The sequence below is a fragment of the Cataglyphis hispanica genome, chromosome 19 (assembly GCF_021464435.1).
Source record: "Cataglyphis hispanica isolate Lineage 1 chromosome 19, ULB_Chis1_1.0, whole genome shotgun sequence".
NCBI lineage: Eukaryota > Metazoa > Arthropoda > Insecta > Hymenoptera > Formicidae > Cataglyphis > Cataglyphis hispanica.
In genome coordinates this window covers 3,983,143-3,995,372 of record NC_065972.1, presented here as the reverse complement: position 1 = coordinate 3,995,372, position 12,230 = coordinate 3,983,143, and the positions used below count along the sequence as shown (strand labels likewise).

The window sequence follows — 12,230 nt, the reverse complement described above, 5'->3', positions numbered from 1 at the left end:
CGGCCATCACTTCTATGCACTCTATCAAAGAGAAGCCTGCCCTGTGACTCTATGCATAAGACGAAACGCAACCTTAACCGAAGGTGGTAAAATTAACCCTTGTGTATACCAGACAGCGGCTTTTAGGTTAGGTATAACCTAAGTTTTAACTTCTTTTAATCTTACATTACAATGAATTTTTGACATTATTAGAAAAAAGACATTTTTACAAATAAAAAATGGCAGTGTCCTTTTGCGGAAGGATTGTTTCAACGCAGTGGAATTTTTTGAAAATTCCGAAACGGCATGGATACATAGTCCTGTAAGTTCTGTTCGTTCTCATTATTTTGCGCAGTAATTGATCTTAAATAAAGTCCGCATTTTCCTTAACAATATTTCTGTATTTTTGTTATTATACTTTTTATATATTTTATACATAAAATATATAAAAAATATTAATAGTTATTACACTTCTTATATATTTTACATATTTTTATATATTTTTATATATTTTATATATTTTTATATATTTTATATATTTTTATATATTTTATATATTTTACATATTTTAAATTGGTTTTCTTTTTAATGTTATTGTATCTTTTATATCAAGACTTCCAGAGATAGGTGAAGAATCGTCAGAGAAAAATCCATTATTGAAGGATGATAATTTACCAGAATTTAATACAATTACAATTGAAAAATGCATAGCAGCAATTGGAAAACAAACTGTCGAGTTTGAAGAAAAGATGAAAAGCCTGGAAAATGTTCAAAGTATGTGTAAAATGTTAAATTAAAAAAAAAATATATATACAATTTGTTAAAAATTAGGAAGAATACTTAATAAATATTATAAAATTGATATAGAATACAAGTTAATAATTAATATCAGAAATTTATTTTGCATGTTATATTCTTTAATATAATATGTTATTATTAAGAGAATAACAAATACCATCGTTTATCAATTATCTACAAATAACAATAATAATAATGTAACATTTTGAATCAAAAGAAAAATATAATTGTGATTTTAATCATCAATTTTTATAATTTATTGCAGCAAAAAAAGACTTAAATGTATTTAGGGATTGGTTACATCCAATCGAAGATACATATCTTCCTTTAGAGACTACCTGGGGTATAGCAAAAACTTTGTATTTTGGCAATCAGAGTCTGATGCCAACAAAATGCTACCTGGGTATTCATGAGCGTGCAACAAGAGCTGTGGCTTCCAAATATGGCAGTGCACCACTCTTTAAAGCATGCAAAGAAGCTCTCGATAATAAAAATATCAAACTGACACACTCACAGAAGAGAGTATTGACCAAATATGTATTGGAGGGAAAGTTGAATGGTCTACAATTGCAAGATAAAGAGTTTGAGAAGTACAGAGATGACTTGAGCTATATTCTAGCGAAAACTAAAGAATATAAAGCCAAATATGAGGTTTGTTATACAATCTGAAATAGATATAACAACTATATGATATAAAAAGCAACATATTTTTATAAAAATTTCTACAAAATAATATTAAAATTTTTTTTTATTTTATAAAGGAAATGAAATTATATTATCTGAATTTTTTATTATTTTTTTTATTATTATTATTTTTATTTGCATTTCTAGTTAGTAAACATTTACAACTTGTATATCAGGAATAGCAACAAACTAAAATTTAATTGACTTTTTTAGAGTTCTACAGATGCTTACAGTATGATAATACAAAACAAAGACATTGTAATAGACTTTCCGGAGGATTTTGTTAGATCTATCGCGGCCGATCCCACGCGACCTTTCTTAGGGCCTTGGAAAATCACTTTAAAGCCATATATCCTGAAACCGTTTATGGGTACAAACATTCTTCATATTTTCATGAATAAATTAATTAAATATTAATGTTCTGAAACTTTAATCATTCAATTATAATTCCATTAGAACATTGTCCTGATCGCGAATTAAGGGCATCAGTCTGGGAGTCCGATGTCACTCGGTGCTCTATTTATCAGGAAAGATCTGTACAAGCAAGTGTGACATTGGAGGAACTTCGAGCTAGGAGAATCGAGCAGGCGCAACGCTTAGGGTATAAACACTTTGCAGAAATGAGTATGGAGACAAAGATGGCTGGAAATTTGGAAAATTTGTACTACACATTGGAAACTCTTCGAAATACTGGTACAATCAATTAGTTTATTATATATAAGAAATATATAGAATATAATATATAATACAAAAATAATTGGTAATTTATTATAGTAAATTTTTTATTGTAATAAAAATTTATTAATTGTTATTAGAAAACATTAACATTTAGATTTATTAGTAATATATGTATACTTTTATTAATATAATACAGATTATATATAGAGAGAGATAGATATATATTAATAATAGATCTCTATTACTGTTTATGATAAATCTACATAATAACTGATTAATAATATAATATTTTTGTGAAGCATTGCCTGTCCAGGAGCAAGAAATTGCAAGTTTGACAAAATTTGCAAATGAAAGAGGCTTTAATGATAATCTAAGAGTGTGGGATGTTGCATACTGGAGTAGAAAACAATGTCGCAGCATGTACAAGTAAGTAAATTAATCGCAACATAAATAAAATTCTATGTAGATATATTAAAAATAGCATTTAGATATTAAAGAATGGCTTGCTTATTTAATATCATATAGTATTTACATTCAAGAATATAATTATTTTTGAAAAAATTTGAAGTTTTCTGCATTATAGAAATAAGATATTATTAAAGATATTTTATATTTATCATAATTCCATTACATTGAATAAAATATCGTTAAAAAACATTGTATTTTTGATTAATGCTTATTTTTAATTCTATGTTGATTCAGTTGCAATGAGTACGAATGGAGATCGTACTTCCCGTTGCCGACTGTTCTATCAGGTCTCTTCGAGCATATTGAAACGCTGTTTAACGTGAAAATTGTGGAAAGTAAGAGAGCAGACATTTGGCACAAGGATGTTCGATTCTTTGATGTATTTGACTTGAACGGATCCAGCGCGGCGCCCATCGCGAACTTTTATCTAGATCCTTATGCAAGAGGCACGGAAAAATATCGCAAGGAGCAGGAGTCGGGATGGATGTCGACGATAAAAAGCAAGAGCAAAATCGGTGATAGCACTCCATTGGTCGCTTTGATCTTCAATTTTCCACCGCCAATAGGCGACAAACCTTCTCTGCTTTCCTTCAAGGACGTGCAGGTTCTCTTCCAAAAGGTAACAGGTTCTTCTTATGTTTTACGAAATCATAATTAAATGTATATATTTATGTATTTAATCTATTAATAAAATAATTATATAAATTTTTTTTTTTTCAAATCTGCATGTAGTTTGGACATGCCTTGCAACATCTCCTAACCACAGTCGAGTATTCGGATATCGCTGGACTATCATTTGTGGAATGGGACGCAGTGTTCATTTGTGACTTTTTTATGGAAAACTGGTACGAGATAAAATTATTATTTTTCTATTTATTCCATTCTACTTGTTCAATAATTTTCCTTGCATTCTTATCGCATTTGTGTTATAATTAACTATTAATACATTGTCATTATATTTAATTGATAAACTTCTAATGAAGTTAATAATTTAAAAATATCTTGTCTTCCTAAATGTTTGTTTGATAGGTTATACGAACCATTCATGTTACAAAAGATCTCTGGACATTACGAAACAAAACAGCCATTGCCCGTTGAAGTCATCGAAGGATTTAGAAAGATGAGATCACACTTTGCTGGTTACAAACTATGTAAGGAACTTTATCTATCGCATTTGGATTTAGAGTTGCATTCCAGGTAAGAATTTTACTTGTAAAGAATCTTAGTCCTAAATCTTTAAGTGAATCCCAAATTATTTAAAAGAAATGTAACTTATTAAAAAATCTGCAGTGATAAATTTTGGGTGCCAATGATGAAATCTCTGTGGCCAAAGTATTTTATGTTACCTCTCGAAAAACGGGACGTTCATGTTTGTTCTTTCGAAGCTATATGGAGTGGAAACTGGGCAGCTGCATATTTCAGGTACCGTAGATACAAAATGAATAATTTATATATAATATATAATTTATATGAACTCGAAAACATATTGATTCTAATTTCGTACAGTTGATACAATTGTTATCTCGAATCTCACATAATTTTTTTATTATTAAAATAACGAAAAGAATCTATTTGTATAACCGCTATTGATATACTATATTTTTACAATGTCAATTGTAGCAAAGTTTGGTCTGAAATGATAGCTGCCGATTTGTATACGGCGTTTCAAGAAATTGAATTCGACGACAAGTTGCGGCAGAAGGAGATGGGCGCGAGGTTCCGCGACACATTTTTATCCTTGGGTGGCAGTTATCCTGCTGCCGAGATATTCAGGAAATTCAGAGGTAGAGATCCGAGCCCGCAAGCGTTGCTGGACAATCTCGGATTAACTTCACAAATAATTAAAGAAACCAAGTGATACAATTAGATAGATCGGTAATTTTTAGCAGAAGGAAGTAAAGAAGTGTAAGAATTTTGTATAGTTACTTCGGAAATAGGATTAATTGATGTAAAGTTGCCGAATTATGCAATAAATTATTATCTATAAGATATACGAGAAATATGGTTTTTTTTTTAGATTAAAATAATATACGAAAGATAAATAATTTGAACAAAATGCAAATTGATTTCAACAAATTAAAGTTAAATAATTCGAAATGTATTATTAGTGTTGAATAAACCCCATCGCATTTCATTAATTTCTCGATTATTATATTTCTATCATGATATTATATTTATATTTTATTATATTTACATGATTATTTACATGTTTTTCTATATATATATATATATATATATATATATATATATATATATATATATATATATATAGATATATATATATGTCGGTAATAATCAATTCTGTATTAACGTTAATAGGTAAAGCATGTTTTATCAAACATACTTAGAATTTAATTAACTTGTACGATAATAAATGGCGAAACAATGTATTTTGAGATAACGAATTATTTTAAATGAATACACAGATGTTTAAATAATTAATTAATTTTATTTGATGTAATTTAAATAATTCACGCTAAACCAATATAACAATATAAATTTACCAAAAAGTAATAAAAAAACATGAGGAAAACGAGGCAGAATTATCATAAGATAAAATGACACAAACAAAAGTGACGTAAACAGAGTACACATACATACATATGTAGATCACTTAAAATAAGCAAGTATTATCTACTTCCCGCTTCCCGGAAAACTGTCTGTTTTTTTTTAACATAAGATTGCAATTTTGAATTAACAAGCACAGGCAGCGAACAATATTTATAAAATATTTATATAAAATATTTATAATAATTATTTGAATATTTTATAAATATTTATCAAAATATTTTAGAAATATTTTTCTGATCTCGAGATATAATAAATCATAAAGATTTATCATAAATATCATAAAAATTTATAAAAATATTTAGAAATGTTTACAAAATATTACTATAAATATATTTATTTTTACCATAAATATTATATAAAATATTTAGACTATATTTTAATAATATTAATCATTTTAATATTGAGTAAAGTTCTTATGACTTCTTCTCTTAATGTACAAAACATATAAAAAATATTTATATAAGATTGTAAAAAACAAATAGTAAAAAATATTTATGAATATTTATCATAAATATTGTGTGCTGTCTAAGAACTTGTTACGTTGTTTATATTTATATCGTTCGAGAAAAACATTTTACAACCGGTTATACAAGTAAACTGTCGTAATTATTATTTTATATTGCGTCCGGAAAATTGACATTTATCAAAAAATTTTTAGTTGACATGACATTTATCTAGTCTGTGATATCTCGATAGAGTCCCACTTAATTAGCAACTGGCGAAGACAAATCGAAGACAGACCTTCGTGTTTTTTTATCTTTGTCGTTTGACATACAACCTTATTCTCACCCGTTATAATATTGTGCGATAGGTAGGTATAAGGATTATGAGTCACCTTCTTCCATACGAATACTAAATGCCTCGCTGCGTCATTATCAGGCGTCGCACGTGCAAAATTTATTTATGACCTCATTAATCATGGGTATTTATAGCGCTTGAATTTATTTACGATAACTTTTTATAAAAACACATGATTGAATTTACTCGTTACGATTAGTTACGACGAGAATCTAAATTTAGTTGTTAAAAATGATTGCTAATTTATTTTACTCAACAGGAAAGAATAGCTGACCTGTGGAAATAAGATATTTAAAAATTCGAAAGATAAAAAAGATATCATTTATTATGTACATGTAAATGAACTGAATTGAAACTACAGAATCAGTAGAAACTATTTTTAGAAATAAAGAACGAAAGAATGTATTAAAAAAAAACTTCTATCCCAATTTTATTTTTATTTTATAATTGCGTTATCCTTATTATTATTATTATTAATTATTATTGATTCCGATAAAACTGTAATTTGAGCTGGAATAATTAAACGCAGAACACATATAGAAGTGATTTTTAAGAAGCGGGATACAAAATTAATAATTTAAAAAAAATTAAAATTATTTAAATTAAATAATTTAAGATTAAATTAAATATATAATAATTAAAATTAAAATTAAATAATTTAAAATTAAATAATAAGAAAATTAAAATTAATTAATTATAAATTAAATAATTTAATTAAATGAAATTAATAAATGCTTTATTATTCGAGTGCAGGACTCGAAGATGTGAAATTTTCGACGTTGCAGTGTTCGCTTTTCACTGTACCGCGCAACACGAGATACGTAGAAGGCGACGACGGCGAGGCTTCCCGGAATGCAAGCCCGACGATGACGATGCGGTGCGCAGCACTTTGCACCAGACTGTCTAATCGCGCCGAGAGAGCGACGAAGGAGATTTCGACGAACAGGGGGGATCGAGAGATCCGTGCCCCTTCAAGCCTGATGACGCGCTCTCCCTCGCCAGGCAGTATATTGTATCTTTTTATACTAGGTGCTCTCGGAAAGTCCACGCGACTTTAATATTATGTTGACTTACGTAATGTTACGTATTTCCGAGATAGCGTGTTCTTTCCGAAGAAATATTATGAATTATCTAAAGGAGAAGTTATACCGAAATTATAATGTTGCTAGATTTCTCTCAAGTTATATTTGAACTATATTTTTTATTCTGTTTTTAATGCAACTCTACTTTATATTATTTATTTTGCTTTGTGAGGAAACTTGTTACAATGATTTAAATCCTAAAAAAATATATATTTTTAATAGTAATCATATTTTGATATTAAAATATTAATTATCGCAGGGGTCCTAAAAATGATTTTATTTATTTTATATATTTGTGTGTACTTATATTTAGTTCTATTATTTTATAAAATGTTGCGTAATTAAGTAATTTTGTTAAAATATTTTATTTGCAATTATATTTTGTTAATATTAAAGTATGTGATCGTGATTTTTCTTTTCTGATAATAGGAACGAAATGTGAAAAACAAACCCGTATATGATACCGATTTCTCAGAAAAAAGTATTATACATGATTACAACACACATGTAATCAATCATGCAAGTATCTAGATAAGTCACAAGAAAATATAAAAAAAATTTCAATATGCTTAGTTTTATCTTCTTGTGTGTAGCTTTCTGAGTGATTTGTAGATATGTGTATAGTTCGGAATATTGTCCATCTATTTTTTGACAAAGTAATTTGCGTTCAATATTGTTTTCATGTTTTCCTTCACACATCAATTCTTGCTTTTTGTGACAGTTCTTTTTTTAAATAAAAATATGGTTTAAATGTACGTTGTATATGTAATCAATATATAATATTTATTAATATATAATATTTTGGAATTTGCAAAATTGTGACAGATGTTTGACAGACGTTTGACAGATGATTTTTGTTCATAAAGATATCGGGCAAATGTCAACTTAACGTGCTATATAATTTGTTTTTATACCCAATTTCAATTTTATTCCAAAGTAATTATAAAATTATATCTATGTTATATATATAAAATATACATATAATTATATTATTTTATATGTGGTTTGATTTTAGAATCATTGAAGAAGTCGGAGATATAAAAACTCAGAATGTGGAACAATTCAGGAGACGATTTGAAGACGAAAAAAGATAAGAATATAAAATAGATAAGAATAAAAAATCAAGGTGGGATACATATATGATATATGGTGGTTCTGATTTTCAAAGAAATCGTTTATTTATCTCTCATAACGCTGGAATTTAATCTCCGTAATTTCCGTGAGCAATGGTTCGGCATTTGCGTATTTATGATACAAAACCCTCGCTCGTGTTTGTCTCCGCTTTTGTGTATAAACACGCACCGACCGACTGGCCCGACGAGCGCGCGACCGAAGAGTGACGAAGTCGGTCGAAGTGCGAGGCAACAGGCGGCTCGTTCCGAACGCTCGTGGTGGGGAGGAGGATGATGGTGGTGGGGGGGAGAGCGAAGTTGCGTCGCTTCGCGTCGCGCGTCGCTCAGTTCAAATCAGTCGGTCGTCGGAGTTTGAGGCGTGCGCGCGTCGGTCAGTCAGTCACTCGCGTAGAGTGTCTTCGCGTAAGCTTTGTCGGCTCCCTCATTTTCGAAACGGTCGATCACGTACTCGTTAATATGCACGCGGGGCTCGAGGAATTGTAAGCTGTATTTCCGCGCAAATATTAACCTCGCCTCGAGACGACGGCGGTTGAGATCGACGACTCGGCCGGGAAGTGAGAAACGGTCGGACGAAGAGGGAGGAGGAGGAGGCAGACAGAGAGAACACGGGAGGAAGCGAAGCTTGCTGACGTTTCGAGTGTTTGACGTTCCCAGGTAAACGCGTTCGCCAAAGCGCTCCGTGTTTGACGATAAACACAAGCGTCGGCGGGATACGCTCTTCTTCTCTCGTCGTGAAAGAGAGAGAGAGAAAGTTTCAATGACGGGACATTGTTTGCCGCCAATGACATGGCGTGCTGGGTCTTCCGCGAATCTTGAATCTCGATCATCGCGCGGAATTTGAATCGCCTGAGAAACTCTCAAGACTCGCCGCCAACTTCGCGTCGCGAGTTCGAAATCGGTAGCTGTCAGTTGTTGGCCGGACTGATCGCGAGACGCACCGATAACTTCGCGCCGATCGAACACGTATCCTCGTGCGGTATCTTCGTGTGTTTACAACTCGTCTTTACATAATCGCATGACTCTCCGCGAGCTTTCGACGACTCGAATTGTCGCGAACTTTGCGAGGAGTGCGTGAATTGTGAAACGTTTCAATGGTGCGGCGACGCGTGAATTGTCGGAATGACAAAACAGTGCGAGTGGTGAATCTGACGTGACGGTGTCGATCGTGAAAATCCCGCACGTGTGCGACTTTTATCATATATATATATATATATATATATTTCTACACGAGTGACAAATTTCGAAAGAACACCAGTCTTCGTCCGCTGATAAAGATACCGAGAGATCCGAGTGACCGCGAATTAGTCGCATTCCGATCGCGAGTTAAGTGCCGGGAGTGTTGATTAGATTAGATCGAGTGCTGTGCGGAAATAATGAAAACGAAGATGGAGATATCGACGACTTTCTTCATCTCGATACTGGCGGTGATCTGCCGCGGCAATGAGCTCAAGGATTATTGCTCGATACACAAGTTCGACAATCTACCGGGTGGGCTGAGGTTCACGAAGGAAGTCGTCACCACGGAATACGCCAACGTGGGTGCGTTCAAGGCTCTTCACTGCTGCCTCAGGGGATACAGGAGCATCGAATGGTGAGTGATATATCTTTTTCTCTCGTACACTGTGGAACAAAAGTACTGGCATGTAAAATAATACATTATATCAAATATAGTAATTTAAATATATCATTAATAATGAAAAATGATAGAAAACTTTGAATACATTGAGATAAGATAGTAAATATAAAAAAATTATATGTAATAAAAAAAAATGTAAGTTGTGACAGTTTTAAAGATGAAAAATATTATTGGATAAAAATATTAAAAATATATTTGGAATTAATTAGAATTTTTATTAAATTAATTGAAATATATTTGTCATTTATTATCTCAGTATTTTTCAGTTTTTTTTTGTAATAAATAAACTTTAATTTTTATTGATTTAGATTTATTATTCCAAAAGAACTGTTGCTTATCTTCTTTTAAATTGCTTATCTTCTATTGAATGTGTGTTTGAATTTTTATTCAAATAGTGTACGAGATATATTTAATAATTTTAGTATAATCTATATTTTTGTTTTTATATTTGACACATTTACAAAATATTATTTATTATTGACTCAGAAATAAGTTTAAAAATTTTTTCATATTCTTGACACATTATAATTATTCCTATTGAATTATAAATAATTTTAATTATACTTGTTCTTTTCAATTATTCGATAATTCATCTATTAAATTTTATTTAATTATAATAATTTTAATTATAATTAATTATTTGACAAATACAATAAAAACTTAGAAAATTTTATCTTACTTTAAATATTCGGATAAAAAGATATACGGTATCGCATAATTGCTCATGGTTATTTTTTTCTAATTCCTTCTTAATGACGATTTTAATATCCATTCCAAAATTTTATCTTTCTTACTAATTCTAATATTTTTATTCTATTATTTAGATAAATGTCTCCAATAATTTCGAAATATGTAACAGAAAACATACATCGCTACGAATTTTCTCGCGGTCTCTCAGAATCCGTCTGCCATACTAATATATATAGGATACGTAATATTCTTTTTCCTTCGCGTTTCTCTTCTCGGAAAGCAAATGCTTTTGCTCGTTCTCTACCTTGCCGAAAGCATTTTGCTTCCCCCTCCTTTATTCGCATACGATCCGATGGGTGATAAATGCGAATGTGAAAAACGAATCGAGTGCTGCTTTCGGCACAAAGGCTGCCAGCGGAAAGCATTTCGCATTATGCGAATGACATTTTGCTTTTAGCGCAAAGTATTCGCTTTATGGCCGAAGAGCACCTGCTTACATCTTCTGTTATCGTTGTATACGACGAGTATCGATAACCCGTTCACACAACCGAGAGTACCTTGTACAGGTCGATTCTAAAATAAGTCGCCCATGTAGGCGACTATTTTTTTCTCTTATTTTTTCTTTCGGTTTTTATATCAAGTGTCTTGATAAGCCTCTTGAGCATTAAAGTTTTGCGTTGAAGTGGATTTTGCTTGGAATTAAATGGAGAACAGGATTTTGTTATTTATTATTATTGTTTTATTTATTTTATTTTATTTTTTATTATTTTTATTTTTTATTATTTTATTGTTTCATTTATTATCCTATTATTTTATTGTTTTATTATTATTAATTTGTTATTTTATTATTTATTTTTTTTTATTATGATAAGTTATATTTTATTATTTTATTATTTATCTTTTCTATTATGATAAATATAATAACTTAAATATCTTAAAATAATAATGAAAAATTTTTTGAATGTATTGTGATAATATAATAAATATAAAAAATAATAAAATTAAATCAATGATATAATAATAAAAAATTAATAAAATTAAATTAAAAAAATATCTCAATTAAAAATCGAAAAGATCGAAAAATAATAAAAAAATTTAAGCCGCTTTTATATATAAAATTTATCGGTTTGTTATAAATTAATAATAATTTTAATTATAATAAATAATTTTAGTAAACGCCACATCTTTTTTTCTCTACACACTGTATTAATGGCGCCTTTAGCGCCAAAAATCTCTACGTTTTGTTGACTCTTTCGCAGTCATTAATCCTCTACGTTTGAAGGATGTCGACTCTTGGAGTTCCTTGAAAAGTGTCCGTTTCAAGTCTGACAAAGTCGTTTCTAATAGCTTCCAATTTTCCGCCCTTTAGAGATCCCCCTTCCTTGTTCCTTTCACCACTACAATTGAGATCCTTGTACCTGTGACTCCTCAAGCTATCTTATTCTTCTGATCCACACTTTTCTCGTCGCTCTCGCGATATTTTCCGACGACGCGCCTGCTGAAAGACGGCGGCATTAAAGATTTATATAAGGTTTAGGACAATCCGGTACGCGATTTGTAAATCCCGCGTGGACGGAAGAAAAAAGGCGGGAAATTTCTTTCCGCCTGTCACGTGAATGATTCGCGAATCCCGCATTGCGATCCCTTCGTTTGTTCGCCGCGCGAGATCTTTATTTCGCGCTCGTCCATTCAGAAATCTTTTTTCCTCGCGGT

The 12,230-nt window shown here is 30.6% G+C and overlaps 2 protein-coding genes across 4 annotated transcripts in view; both read left to right on the top strand.

Annotated features, from left to right (window-relative positions):
• Positions 1 to 11: 11 nt before the first annotated feature.
• Positions 12 to 4,600, top strand: LOC126856628 (uncharacterized). 2 transcript variants are annotated; one of them, XM_050605313.1, is made up of 12 exons: positions 12 to 126; positions 193 to 301; positions 593 to 753; positions 1,043 to 1,428; positions 1,675 to 1,831; positions 1,918 to 2,154; positions 2,439 to 2,565; positions 2,842 to 3,226; positions 3,340 to 3,452; positions 3,637 to 3,804; positions 3,898 to 4,029; positions 4,228 to 4,600. In XM_050605313.1, the coding sequence occupies exons 2-12, from the start codon at positions 219 to 221 to the stop codon at positions 4,463 to 4,465; spliced, it is 2,187 nt and encodes a 728-aa protein (XP_050461270.1). In that variant the 5' UTR covers positions 12 to 126; positions 193 to 218; the 3' UTR covers positions 4,466 to 4,600. The 2 variants fall into 2 exon arrangements, with proteins under 2 accessions (XP_050461270.1, XP_050461269.1); XM_050605312.1 differs by having other exon boundaries at positions 32 to 301.
• Positions 4,601 to 8,532: 3,932 nt separating this feature from the next.
• Positions 8,533 to 12,230, top strand: part of LOC126856642 (single Ig IL-1-related receptor-like) — a 186,316-nt gene continuing 182,618 nt past the window's right edge. For both annotated transcript variants that reach the window (XR_007688379.1, XM_050605343.1), the window contains exon 1: positions 8,533 to 9,782. Coding sequence is in view for 1 of the 2 variants with exons in the window: in XM_050605343.1 (XP_050461300.1) it covers positions 9,565 to 9,782 (218 nt within the window). In the remaining variant the exon portion in view is untranslated. The remainder of the gene's footprint in view (positions 9,783 to 12,230) is intronic.

Excerpts from the sequence above, each read along its gene's own strand:
- LOC126856628 (XM_050605313.1), top strand. The coding sequence starts at position 219 with ATGGCAGTGTCCTTTTGCGGAAGGATTGTTTCAACGCAGTGGAATTTT. Across the intron at positions 1,429-1,674 it reads AATATAAAGCCAAATATGAG|AGTTCTACAGATGCTTACAG; the intron begins GTTTGTTATACA and ends TGACTTTTTTAG. Across the intron at positions 3,805-3,897 it reads GATTTAGAGTTGCATTCCAG|TGATAAATTTTGGGTGCCAA; the intron begins GTAAGAATTTTA and ends AAAAATCTGCAG.